Here is a 12,758-nt window from a genome sequence, read left to right as displayed (position 1 = left end):
TGTACCTATAGAAATCCATGGATGCTTATGTATTATATCTGTGAGCATATATTATTATACGAGCATATGTAATGTGCTCACATATCATTAAGCATATGTTATATTAAGCATATATTATTGGGTATTATTAATAACTGTTATATGCTTATGAGCGTTGTGTATCTGCTCCCACATTTTGAGCCACCTCTAGATTGTTCAGAACTCCCGATGTAGTGTTTCAGTGCTAGGCTCATGGTGGTTGCATTACTCAGGTGATGCCAACCCAGAGTGCCGTTTGCAAGTGTTCTTAACCTCCAGCTGAATCCAAAGTACAGAACGCGTGGCTGTAATTGTGGTTCGAGGCCCAGCTATTAATAGTAAGCTCAAGCTTCCTTCAGGCAAGCTGGATTCAAGCCCCTCCCATTCTCACAAGAAGCTCTTTTTGGCCCCATGGTTTGGCTCCGTTCAGTTCTGTCCAGTGTCAATTCTGACTGACGGTTGCCATGAGGACACAAAGAGTCAACTCTTGTCTCCACCTGAAGCCATGTTTATAGCAGCTGGTCCTAGAGGGAAGAAAGATGGCCCTTTGTCCCTATTCTTCAGGGCCTGTGGATGCCTCCTGGTTAGACCCTAATCAGAATTTCTACATGGGCTTGCGACTTGGCTGGCTAGCCTGGATATAGGAAACTTCTCCCGCATTACTGAAGAATTATTAGTGAATGGGAAGCAGTTTCCAAACGACGGTTACTAGGGGCCAGGATGCAATTAGGAAATCACTTGTCTCCCAGTGAGGAAGACCAGTAGTTGGATACCCAGAGCTCATATATAAAGCCAGCATAACGGCATACGTGTGAAATCCTAGCAATAGCAAGGTAGGAGGTAGAAACAGAAAGATGCCTGGAGGCTCACTGGCCCGTGTGGTGCAGTTTCTTGCCAATGAGAAAAACTGTCTAGCATGACAGGGAGAGGGTACTTGAAGACTAACTCTTGAAGTTGTTCTCTGACCTCCATATCCACTTGCACACCAACACACACACACACACACACACACACACACACACACACACACACACGTGTGTGCATAATCCATGTAGGAAGTCATGCTAGGGTCAGTCTTCCTAACACAGGGAGTAGTGGAAAGCTTGCTACCTGAGTGTCCTGGATGGCAGGCCCCCTTTCTTGTGGCATTTTCCCATCAGTGCTGTCCCAGAAGATGGTGAGCTGGACCCTTGCCTTTCCCCTGTGTGGCTCCATGGTGTTCTCCTGTTTGAATGTGCAGCTCATGTCAATCTTAATATTTGTTTTGAGTCGCATATGCTGGCCTCTAATTTGCAATTTACATGGATGATGGGGCCCTATTCAGAATCCTGCTCCTGCCGTCTTTGTGCGTTCACCTCGCTCCACGCAGTCATTAGGAGAAACAGCATATAATTAGGTAACCCGTGTAAAGCCAGGGCTTCTGAGAGGTTGCAGCGCTTTTCAAAAAGTGTGGGTTTCCATCTTCCCCCCCATTCTTCTCTAGACAAAAAGCCATTTTCCCTCCCGGTGGCTCTCACATGGACGTAGTGACTTAGAGGCAGTTAGTCTTGGAGCTGGATAATAATTTGGTTTGTTTTCACCTGAGCACTGGGTATTGTTTACGCAGCTTGTGTTTAATAACCTAGTGTAGACAGGAACTGAGTTGCTGTCATTTATAGATGCATTGCTCTCTGTAGCCAATGAAGTCTCCTTGCTGTCATTTATAGATGCATTTCTCTCTGTAGCCAATGAAGTCTCCCTGTTTAAAGAGTCTTGAATGTTTAAAATCTACCTCACAACATAACTCGGTTTTCAGTTAATTTTCATATTGCTTTTATTACGTGCATGTGCAGAAGCCCACCTAGAATTGCTTGGTGAAAGCACAGCTTCTGAAAGTCTAAGCACCAAAGAAAGCAGGCGTTCTTGGCGAAATTGTACTGACTGTATCAAAGCCCTGTTCATTTGTCAGGCAGGTTCACGACAGTAAGTATGGCTTTTAAAAATAGTCTTGGTGTGAAGACTATTGCAAGCTCATGAAAGATTTAGCGGAGGCATCGCGTTCCACTGAAATGAAGCCACACAGTGCATCAGAAACCCACTGAAGTATTCCCGTCCACGGGTGTTTACTCCTGCTCAGTGCCACTGAAGAAGTGGGAAAACAGCAGGGACTTTTTTTCTTAACTCAGAAAAGTGAAAGGAAAAAGCACAAGTAGGTCCCTGCTACTAATCCCGAGTCACAATGGTCAGTGAGGAATTCATTAGAATCAGATTCCTAGGGCCTGCTTACCAAGATTCTGCATCAGGAGACTAAGTGGAGCCCGGGGATGTAAAATTTTAATGAATGGGCCATATGGTGCCGTTGCTGAAACTTTGCTGGCAACATTAGGAATAAGTTGTGTCCTTTGTGAGGGTGTCCCGTGGCTCACATGTCTGTATTCTATCCCTCTATGTTCTGAAAAATTACAGATTTAAAAAAAATGATCATACAGTTTGTATTATGACTTTAGCAGAATATATTGTAATAGGCAAGTCAGTCTGCCTCTGATAGAACTGTATCTGACAGCTAGGACTGTAACGTATGACATTTTTCATGAGACAGAGAAGCAGATGGGTGAGGAGATGCTGGTCATCAGGCACTGTATTAGTTCTCTTCTGATCTTTCCACACATTTGTCAGTGCAAGTAACGGAAAGAAGACTCAGGATCAAAAGTACCTTACACTTGTTAACACTTGTCTGGGTTTCTCTTTAAATTTCCTATTCTCACCCCGAGACTGATTTATGCCTGAGATGTATCCAGAGGGACAAGATTCCTTACTATAGCTTTTCTTGGCTATTAGTAACGACTTAATCTATTAGGGGATACGTGTCCCCTAGTCTCACACATCTGAGGCATTCTGTTGGGAAGGAAGAGGAAGGTGTAGCTGCCAGGGTAGAGAATGAGGTTACCTTGCTTCATCATCCATCATCCCCAGGGGAACAATAATATGCATTCATGTGTCAGGAATTGTCCTGCATTCCCTGGATGGATGGATGGATGGATGGATGGATGGATGGATGAATGGATATTGGCTGAGAATATAAACATACACACTTAAGCACAAAAAAAATACTTCAGAGTACTATACAAACAAATCCTTTAAGCTTGATTTTGCCCCATTTTTGTTCTTCTATTCAACAGTATATATCTATTTTAGACACATTGATGGGCCTGGGATGATATAAAGGGAGTTAATATATCAGAGGAAATGAATGATCTGCACCAAAGACATGAAGAAGGGAACTTAAGTTCAGTGTGCTCTTAAAGCGATTGCGGCGAGGATAAGTGATGCTGTGGATGTGAAATGAAGTGACGAAGTTACGCCTTTTCCAATTGAAAATGTCTCTTTCATCAGATTTCTTACAGAAAAGATGTGCAAGGCACCCACACGTATACAGCGGAGATGGACAGACCGGATATCAAGAAGGCAACTCAGATCTCCAAGATCATAAGCAATGTAATCTCTCTCTCAATCTTGTGCAACTCTGATTTCTCTTTATTTTGGGGAGAGATGGAGCACAGCGTTGATAGTTGGAAGGCTAATTTAATTGACATAATCAATTCATTTGAGTTAATGACATCTCAACTTTGTCCTGAGTTACATTTGGATATGCAAATTATTGGGGAAGTGCATGAATTGCCCGTGTTCAGCCTGACTGTGTCTGGTATTAGTGTATTTTTAGAGTAGTACACACTATCGGGTATATGATCGCATTCAGATAGCTCAGCTTGGAAGCCAGACCTGTCAGTCTTCTGATCCTGATTAATCTCTCAGCTCACTCCCATCCAGGGAGCTCTGCTTAGCCCCTTCCCATCTGTTGCTGGTGACTTGCCGATTCCATCCCACCAGCACTTACGTCTACACACTGCCTGCATGCCATGGCTGGGGCTTCTCTTTTCTGGGATACTTTTCCAAGTTAATACCATTTTGCTTGAGCATTTCAAACATCCTGGTTAAAGTTAACTATTGGAATAACAAAAGTCTAGGCCCCTTAAAAAATCAATGCAATATTGTATTTTGATTAGTGTTAACACAATGGAAAGTAGGAATATTAAAATTTTTCTCATTATTCACTTTAGGCAGAATACAAGAAAGGACAAGGCATCGTGAATAAAGAACCTTCTGTAATTGGGAGACCAGATTTTGAACATGCCGTGGAAGCTTCTAAACTTTCTAGTCAGGTGAGACTTAAACATGATAATCCTTCAATGGCTTTATTCATAGGTTTTATTTCAAGGGGCATAGAAAATATTTCATCTTAGATAATATCTTTAATTGCAAGAATAAACCGAGGTAATGTTTCTGAAGCTACTTCAGCTAGTGTTCTAATAACTGCAAATTTCAGCAGAGGAAAAAACTCCAGTTCTTAGATCAAAGTGTAGACTTCTCCCCAGGCACACAGATGAACCTGTTTCATTGAGTTTGGCTATGTTGTATTTGCAGAGATCAGCAGTAGCCGATATCAAAAGTTATATTTTTATGCATGTGTACACAAAATAAACACTCGTACAATTTGAACTGAGTAATTAGACATTTTCTCCATTTAAAAAAACAATTTTTTTCTTAATTAGACAACATAACAGCCAAGATAAAGTTCAGGAAACCTTGAAATCTGATTTCAGAATATAAGACCTAAGGAGTCTACAAACCTGGAAGATAAATGGCTTGAGAGTTTAACAGGTTAAATTTTCAATTTTCCCAGAATTATCATATAAATGCCATCCAATTTCAGTGAGAATCTGGAAGATTTTTAAGAATTTGGCTGAAATAATTTTAAAGTTTCTGTGGACAGGAGTTGCCTGAACGAGCCTTTGGCGTGTGGGACTGCAGATCAGTGACAGGGAAATATTAGAAAACCATTTGAATAAGTCACTTTATATTGAGAGGTAAAATACTTGATAGTACAGAATAGGCATTCCTGAAATAGAGTCTAAGAATTTAACATATGGCAAAAGTATTGATTCAAGTTGGTGGGGGAAATATAGGTCAGTTAATAAATTGTGCTAACGTCATTAGCTGCCCATTGTGGTAAGCGAACACTATGTTGGTATCTTTAACCCCATGCAAAAGTAAATCTCAGGTAGATTAACAATATGAATGCAAGCCAAGAGGGATGCTACATTCCTCTAAGTCCAGCACTCAGTTGGCTAACCCAGAAGGTTCACTGTCAGCTTTTACTGCAGAAGGAGACCTCATTCTCCAAGCAAAGCCAAGCCCAAACTCCAGAAACCCAACAGACATGAGCAAAATAATTAAAATGTTAAAAAGAAAATTCAGGAGTCACTATATGGTACACAACAATTGCACAAACATTAAAATCGCTGCTGCATTTTGTCACCCACGCTTTTCATTTCAACACTCAAGAGGCTGAGGCAGGAGGAGTGTGAATTGAAGGCTAGCCTGGGCTACATACTGAGACCCTGTTTAAAAAACCTCGGGTAAGTAGATTAAACATGGACGTTTACTCAGGGATAAAGGTGTTAGGGTCAACAATGATGTCAGCAAACTGCAAACTACATTCATAGTTTTTGATTTTTGGAAAGTAATCCATTTCTTGTATTATACTTCAAAATGGAGCAATATAAATAGGTAAAAGTCTAAAATATGACTGAAGAATAAAGATAAATCCTAAGGTATTCAAGAGCACCATAATGCTATTTCTTTCGAAATTAATTTTAAAGGCTCTATGTAATTCCATTTCAAATCCAAAGTCTTTCTTTTCAAAAGTGAGTATCAAGTTAAATAACTGAATAAATCAAACAATTTTGCTATTTGTACAGAGGAATAATGAAAATATTTTTTGGATAGTATAAAGAAGAGCAGTTATTTCAAAATATTTGAAAAATATGCTACACAATATATATATAAAGTAATAAATATTTTTGCCATGAGATCTTTTTGAAAAAGTTATTTTTACTGAATATGTATATGTGTGTGCCTGAGTGTGCACCTGTGTATAAAGAAACTCATGAAGGTCACAGGATGATATTAGAGGACACGTGGCAGGAGTCAGAGGTGGTTGTGATCACCATGTAGTTATGAGGAGTCAAACCTCGGTTCCCTGCAGGAGCAACAAATGCTCTTCACTCCTGAGTTATCTCTCCAACATCCTCATAGGTTCTTTAAGGTGGAGCAAAAATGACCAACAGCAAAGCAGAAAAACTGAGAAGTGAGGTGAATAGCATTCTACAGAGAGGAACGATAAATGGCCAATCACCATGTGAGGAGATGCCCAAATTTATTAGTAGAAAAGAGAAATGCCAACAGAATTTAAGTGAAATGTCACTTGTATCCATCAGCATTCTGTCTCTTGCTTGTGGGTGAGAAGGACATACCGTTAGAAAGGTTTTGTGTAGGAGGTAGTGTTGAGCTGGGCTTGGTTTAATGGGAGGGAATACCGCTCACGAAGAGAGCCCCAAATAAAGACAGGAAGGTGACTGAAGTCAGGAGTGGTGCCTCTGATTCATGGAGTATCAGTTATGGCCGTGAAAAGAAATTTAGGGGGATTTTTAATGAACAAAGGGTCTGTGTTGTATAAATTTCTATATGGCATTATATAGAGAGCAGAAGGAAAACAACACATTCCATTTATATAATATATTAATATATTTTTGCAACTTGGCACAAATCTAGACATCCATGGAAATAGGGACTCTCAGCTGAGGACATGCCTCTCTCGGATCGGCCAGTGAACATGTCTGTGAGGGCATCTTCCTGACTGCTGGTTGATGTAGGAGGACCCAGTCCTCTGTGGGCAGGTGGGTGTAGTCTGTATAGGAGAGGCAGTGAGGCCAGCCAGAAGAAGCATAGCATCTCTTTATCCCTCATCATCTACTTCAGTTCAGGCCCTCACTTCCCTCAGGGATGGGTGATGAACGGTTACCCGGGAGCCATTAGATATAACATACCCTTTCCTCTCCAACTTATTTTCGATCTTGGTGTTTTTAACGACAACCTTTCAATTCGCTGTCTCTAATGATTTGAAGTTCACTGGCATTGAATGAATCCACAATGTACCGTCACCATCGATCTCACTCTTCGTCCCGTAAGCTAAACTCTGTAGCTGCTGAACAGTGACTCCCAGCCCAACTGTTACAGGAAGGATGCGCTCCCTCCTCAAAGTGGTAAAAAGAGAAAGTACTCCCATATTAACTACAGGGTGCATGGGTGTGTGCCTTTTAAAAAGGACATATTGTCACCATTTCAGCTGTGGGCACTCAATTAAGCTTCTACTTGCAGGTGAGAAGTAAGTCATCACAGAAACGTTTGATGTGGGATGGCTTATGTAGATGTGACTCTTGGCAGATGAGGATGTCAACACTGCAGGAAAGGTTGGCTTCTGTAAGGGATGACGATCCCAAGGGCCAGCAGGCAGTGGTTGCGAGAATCACGCAGGGAATGATCTACCTGTCAGGTCAGACATCTCCCGAACTGTAGTGGAAGAGAGAGGCAGAGAGAAGGGACCTGTAGGAAAGGGGCAACTGTGACGTGGGTTAATTGCTTTATGGCTTGCCAGACACTTTCATTAAAAAACAACTCTGTCCTGGAAGGCTTCTAAGGTATGTGAGACTGAGAATATGCTTGGACAATACCCTTAGGAGAGGCTTAGGATGGCAATTCAAGACCTGGACATCCCTAATAATGCCTGTTAAGAAGGCAAGAGGTCTTGGGCTTGCTTTGGGTTTTGTGTGTGCACGGGTGGGTGCCATGGAGCACATGAATAGGCTAGAGAACCAATTCCACAGTGTGGGTCCCAGGGATCAAACTCAGGCTGTTATAGCTTGGCAGGCAGCACCCCTCCCCTACTGAGCTGTTTCACCAGTTCCCTCCCTGACTTAGACTGCCATTCTTTGCAGTGCCTGGCAGTTTCATCAGCCACACAGCAGATTGTACAGAAGCAGTGTTGGTCCCTTTCAGTGCCTAGAAAGCTTGACTGTGGAGCGAGACTCCTGGGCTACACGACTGGTTCTGTTGCTTGTTGGCCGAGTGACTTTGGACGTGGTCTTTGTCTCTCTGTTTCTGTAGGGATGATCTGACAGCAGATGTGATTGCTTGTCAGAGCTGTCGCGAGTGCACTGTTAGAGTTGTTTCCTGGTCCACAGATCACACGATTCCACAAGAATCACTGTGAATAGATACTTGGGACACTTTCTCATTTACCTTTCTTTTAGATGAATTTGCACACAGGGCAGAGCAAGGGCAGGGGCACTCACTGTTAGACTCTTGTCTTAACATCACCCAATCTTCCTTGTGAGTCCTTAGAAGAAAATTTCAATCTGAGTATTTATTTTTGCATCGCGAATCCAGTCCACAAGAGTCCTTCCATTTGATTCCACCTTGGACTTTTAGAAATAGACTTTTTGAATCTCCAAGTATGTAGCTAACTGAGCTTAAACAGGTTGTAGTCTGCGAGTTTTCTGTACCCATTGGCTTTGCTTTTTCATTGATCTTGTAGTTTATGTCTCTGAAAGGGGAAAGGTGATCCTAAGACTGACCAGGAGACCTGGAATGGTGGGTTTGATGTGTGTTCTCTGGTGCATCAGCCTGAAACCAAGGCCACAGTGTAGTTTCTTATTGTCACCAGTATTGACCTGACTCCTAAGCCTGTGGCAAACGCACAAACATACATTGGTTGGAAACGGTTTAGGAGTTCAGTAAGCAGGGGAAAGAGGTGAAGTGGGTATTTGAGAGAAGGCAAAGACAGGGCAGTGTGCTGCAGTGTAGTGGCCATGCATGCAGGGCGGGGAGTGGCACACAGCAGACTGTGAGTGGGAGAGAGACATTTTGCCTGTACATTGAACTCTGTGGGATTTTACTTCAGGCCAGGCAACGGAAACATGAACCAAACTATTCTTACACTAAATGGAACAATTGTTTGGATCTTATAAGCTTTCCCTTTTAAATTTTATTTTTTTAAGATCTATATTTACGTGTGTGTGTGTGTGTGTATGTATGTACGCATGCCCATGCATGTGTGCAAGTGCATGTTTGCTCGCATGAGAGAGCATGTGAATGCAGGTGCCAGAGGAGACCAGACCCAGAAGTAGAGTTCGAGTGTTTGTAAGTCATCTTACATAGTTGCTGGGAACCAAACTCTAGTCCTTGGCAAGAGCAGCTCTTGCTCTTAAACTGAGCCATCTCTCCAGCCCCAACTTTCTTTTTTAAAACTGGGAAGATACATATTATTATGCTATAGTTATTTTAAAAATTAATAAATTAAAATTTCACGTGCCAAGACAGAGATGCTAGTTTATGTGCGTCTCAAGTGTAAACGGAGTGTCAAAACCATTAACTTAAAAGTTCTAAATGAGGATAGCTTGTTACTATGTTCTTACGACACCTGAATTTAATATTTGGAATTTGTCTGCAGGATGAAAGGATTAAATTCTTGGTCCAGTTTTATGACAACAGAGAAACATTATAATGTAATAATCAGTATTTATTACATTTGTCGTATTGATAAGAAGGAGTTTAAAACTTAAGAGATCCAATATGGATTGCTGTAAAAATTTAGTAATAAATAGTGTCCTTGAACTGAAGAAGGTATTAATTGGCTTGGAGATGCTCCCATTCTCCCTTCCTGGCAAGCATATACTCTGCCAATCTTCTGACACTGCCAAGCATGAGCTTAAATGTCATATCCCAAGTTGCCAATGTGAATGGATCTCTCTGTTCATTTCTGTATAATTCGTGATGTGGTGTGTGTGTGTGTGTGTGTGTGTGTGTGTGTGTGTGTGTGTGTGTGTGTGTGTGTTTTAAAAATTGTCTTGAGTGACTTAGCCTATGGAAAGTCCCACAAAGTCACAGGGCTTTTAGGGTTATAAAATAAAATAAAATAAGTTAGGCTGTTAATAGATATGTAGATGTCTTAAACAAATCTATTTGGATGCTTGACATTTGCTACAAAGGCAGCTTGTTAACTTGTAAAGAAAAAAAGGACACGTAAGACTCTGGGTTTAGTCCCCAGACCCAAATTAAAAGGAAAACAAAATGTAAGAAATAAGTAAGGAAAGAAGGTAGGAAGAGAGGGAGGGAGGGAGAAAAAAGGGGACAGTAACATCCTATGTAAAACTCAAATTCTGATTGCTTCTGTGAGGAGTTCGATATAAAACTGTATCATTTTCCTTCCTCACCTGTAGTGAGCAAAGGTTGGAAGAATGGATGTTTTTAGATACTTGGTTTGTTGTTTTCAGTGATAATTAAGGTTCACTCTGCAAACTTTCTGTTTTTTTTCCTAACATCTGATTTTATAGCTGTGCTGAAGGCATGGCTTTCTCTCCTTGCTGGCTTTAGGGGAGTCTAAGCATAGGCATTGTGGTGGAGCAGGCACCTGGGTGCTGAAGGTTCCTGTGTTTAGAGGTCTTGCTTCCTGGTTGCATGGCTGTGTCTAGAGGCACTTAGAGAATTTGTTTAAGTGCTGTCTCCATAGATTAGCAGACACAGTGGGAGCTCCCTAAAGTCTAGTTATAGTTAAAAATTCTTTAGAAAATAGAAGTTTGATTTTATATAATTGTTTTATATATGTGTGTGTGTGTGTGTGTGTGTGTGTGTGTGTGTGTGTGTGTGAAAGTGATGGATGTCAGAGCTCTAGGTGTGCCATTCATAATGTAAATGAAGTAACTCTATGACCTACTTATAGAACTACATTTATTTCTAAAACAATGGATCCAGGTATAAGGAGTCACGTTTTATCTCAACATTAACACTTCTCTCTCCCTTTCTTCGATGATCTTCTAACTGGCAGGTAGATGCTTTGCTCCATGCTTGGGTAAGCATCGACATTCAAGGCTTTGCAGGGATCTCTTGGGAGATGTGCGTGTGAATAGGGAATCAGACAAGTCGGGTTGTGAACTGTGGATTGGAATCGGAGCAGAGTGTTGAACATGTCTGTTTCGTTAGTGAGGGAGACAGCCAGAAGGAGAGAGGTTTGACCTGTATCCACCATTTGATTCTCTTTATTCATGTATGTGCAGATCTTGGAGAAGGCATGAGGCAAGATCCAGTTGTATGTCAGTGTTTGGTTAATTAATGTCTTTTGATATAATGCAGTTATTTTGTGTAAGTTAATTATTAATGGAAACTCTTACATTTGGTTTCTTACACATCTTTTGAGACCACATCACTTAGACAACCAATGTTTAGATTGAAAACTAGCTCACAGCACTCTTCTTATGATTACATTCAACATAATCGTGGGAATCTTGTGGGCAAGAGATCGATAATTATGCCTCAGAAATATGCATTTTCTTGGAAGAGGAAATGCCAGGTTTGGTCACAGATAAGCTACCAGTTTTAGTTCTCACACCAACCTACACATTGTGTATGTGGCGCAATTGTGCTGGCAGCTCCTAAGTATACAAAAGCAGTAGGAGGTGTGCTGTGGTGGTTATACTTGGGGCTGTATAAAATGGAGAAAGAAATTAAGCGGCAAGCTTTATCCATGCTCTCCGCTGGTGTCCCTTGGATGATACCTGAGTAGCTGTCTCTAGGGCTGCCCCTGTGGTCCGTAACTTGAAACTACGAGTCAGAATACATTCTTTCTCTCCCTTTTTGCTTTGGTTGTTGGTTTAGTTCATCACAGTTACAGAGGAAACTCAGACAGGCTCTCTGGGGTCAAAAGTTGAAGAACCCACTTTCTTTCTTATGTAATGGAGACCCACCTTGGCTTAGGTTAGAGGATGAGGTTAATTGATTGAAACTTGGTGTTGGTCAGCATGGTACAGCCCACCAGCTGGTTACAGTCACATAGGGACTGAGCAGTCCCTGTAAAGCGACTGGGCGGAAGGAGGCTCTGCTTGGAAAGGGGAACGGGAACGTGAACTTGAATGCGTGAACATGGCTGAACAGAAAGGATCCTTAAGTGGGGTCCGTGGAAGTAATGCAGGAAATCTAAACATTTCTTCCTTCTCCTTTCGTCTCTGATTTCAGGATGTAAAACAATAATTGAAAATCATCTTATTTTAGAAATTTTATCGATTATTTAAAATAAACATGTCAGGCAGCATGGATATCAGAAAGTTATTTTCACACAGAAAATGGCTCTTCAATGCTGTTTTCCCACCAAAGCCTCACTAGCTCGCTCTCAAGACACATGGCCCGTACCCCTGAAGAAGACCGTCACCCTCGGCAGGGCCATGAAAATGGCCATTTTCAAATTCTTTTTAATAAGGACTATGGCAGGGCAGAGCCTTAAGGCATGTGGATAAATGCACTCTATGAGAATATTACAATATTTTTTCATGAAATTGCAAAATATTGTAAGATTGTAGAGGTGGTACGAAAGACCAAGACAGTTTATTTTTGCTTTTGAGATATTTGCATCCTTTCTGCAGTATTCATCCAGGGGTGTGAGATGCGTGTAGCTGGGGTGTTACTCATTTATCTACTTACAGAGAGATTTTGTCCTTACATTTCAGTCTATAACATGCATCTGTTGTTTTTTTTAACCATGGAGGATTAACTCTAAATTGACAGTCCTTTCATTTTTTTCCTTATGACTAAAGAAAGAAAAGATTAAGACTGAATATTAAACATACCTTTTCTATTGGATAAATTGAGGAGTTAAAGCAAGACAAAAAACAAAACAAAACAAAACAAAAAACCAAAATAAAAACCAAACCAAACCAAAACAAACCTAAAAAATGCCAGGAAGCAGATGTAGAACATTGTAGAAAATACAGTCTCTAAAAATTAGACTTTGAGCAGTTGATATACGGATGTTA

At 41.1% G+C, this 12,758-nt stretch overlaps 1 protein-coding gene across 5 annotated transcripts in view; it reads left to right on the top strand.

The window, feature by feature from the left end:
• Nebl (nebulette) overlaps positions 1-12,758 on the top strand; it is a 351,844-nt gene that overhangs the window by 264,192 nt on the left and 74,894 nt on the right. For 3 of the 5 annotated variants that reach the window (XM_087590869.1, NM_001389243.1, XM_087590870.1), the window contains 2 exon segments: positions 3,391-3,492; positions 4,116-4,217. The exons of the other annotated variants lie outside the window; for them this stretch is intronic. In XM_087590869.1, coding sequence (XP_087446995.1) covers positions 3,391-3,492; positions 4,116-4,217 — 204 coding nt within the window. 5 annotated transcript variants of the gene reach the window in all.

Source organism: Rattus norvegicus, chromosome 17, assembly GCF_021556685.1.
Source record: "Rattus norvegicus strain SHRSP/BbbUtx chromosome 17, alternate assembly SHRSP_T2T, whole genome shotgun sequence".
NCBI lineage: Eukaryota > Metazoa > Chordata > Mammalia > Rodentia > Muridae > Rattus > Rattus norvegicus.
This window is presented reverse-complemented; position numbering and strand designations above follow the sequence as displayed.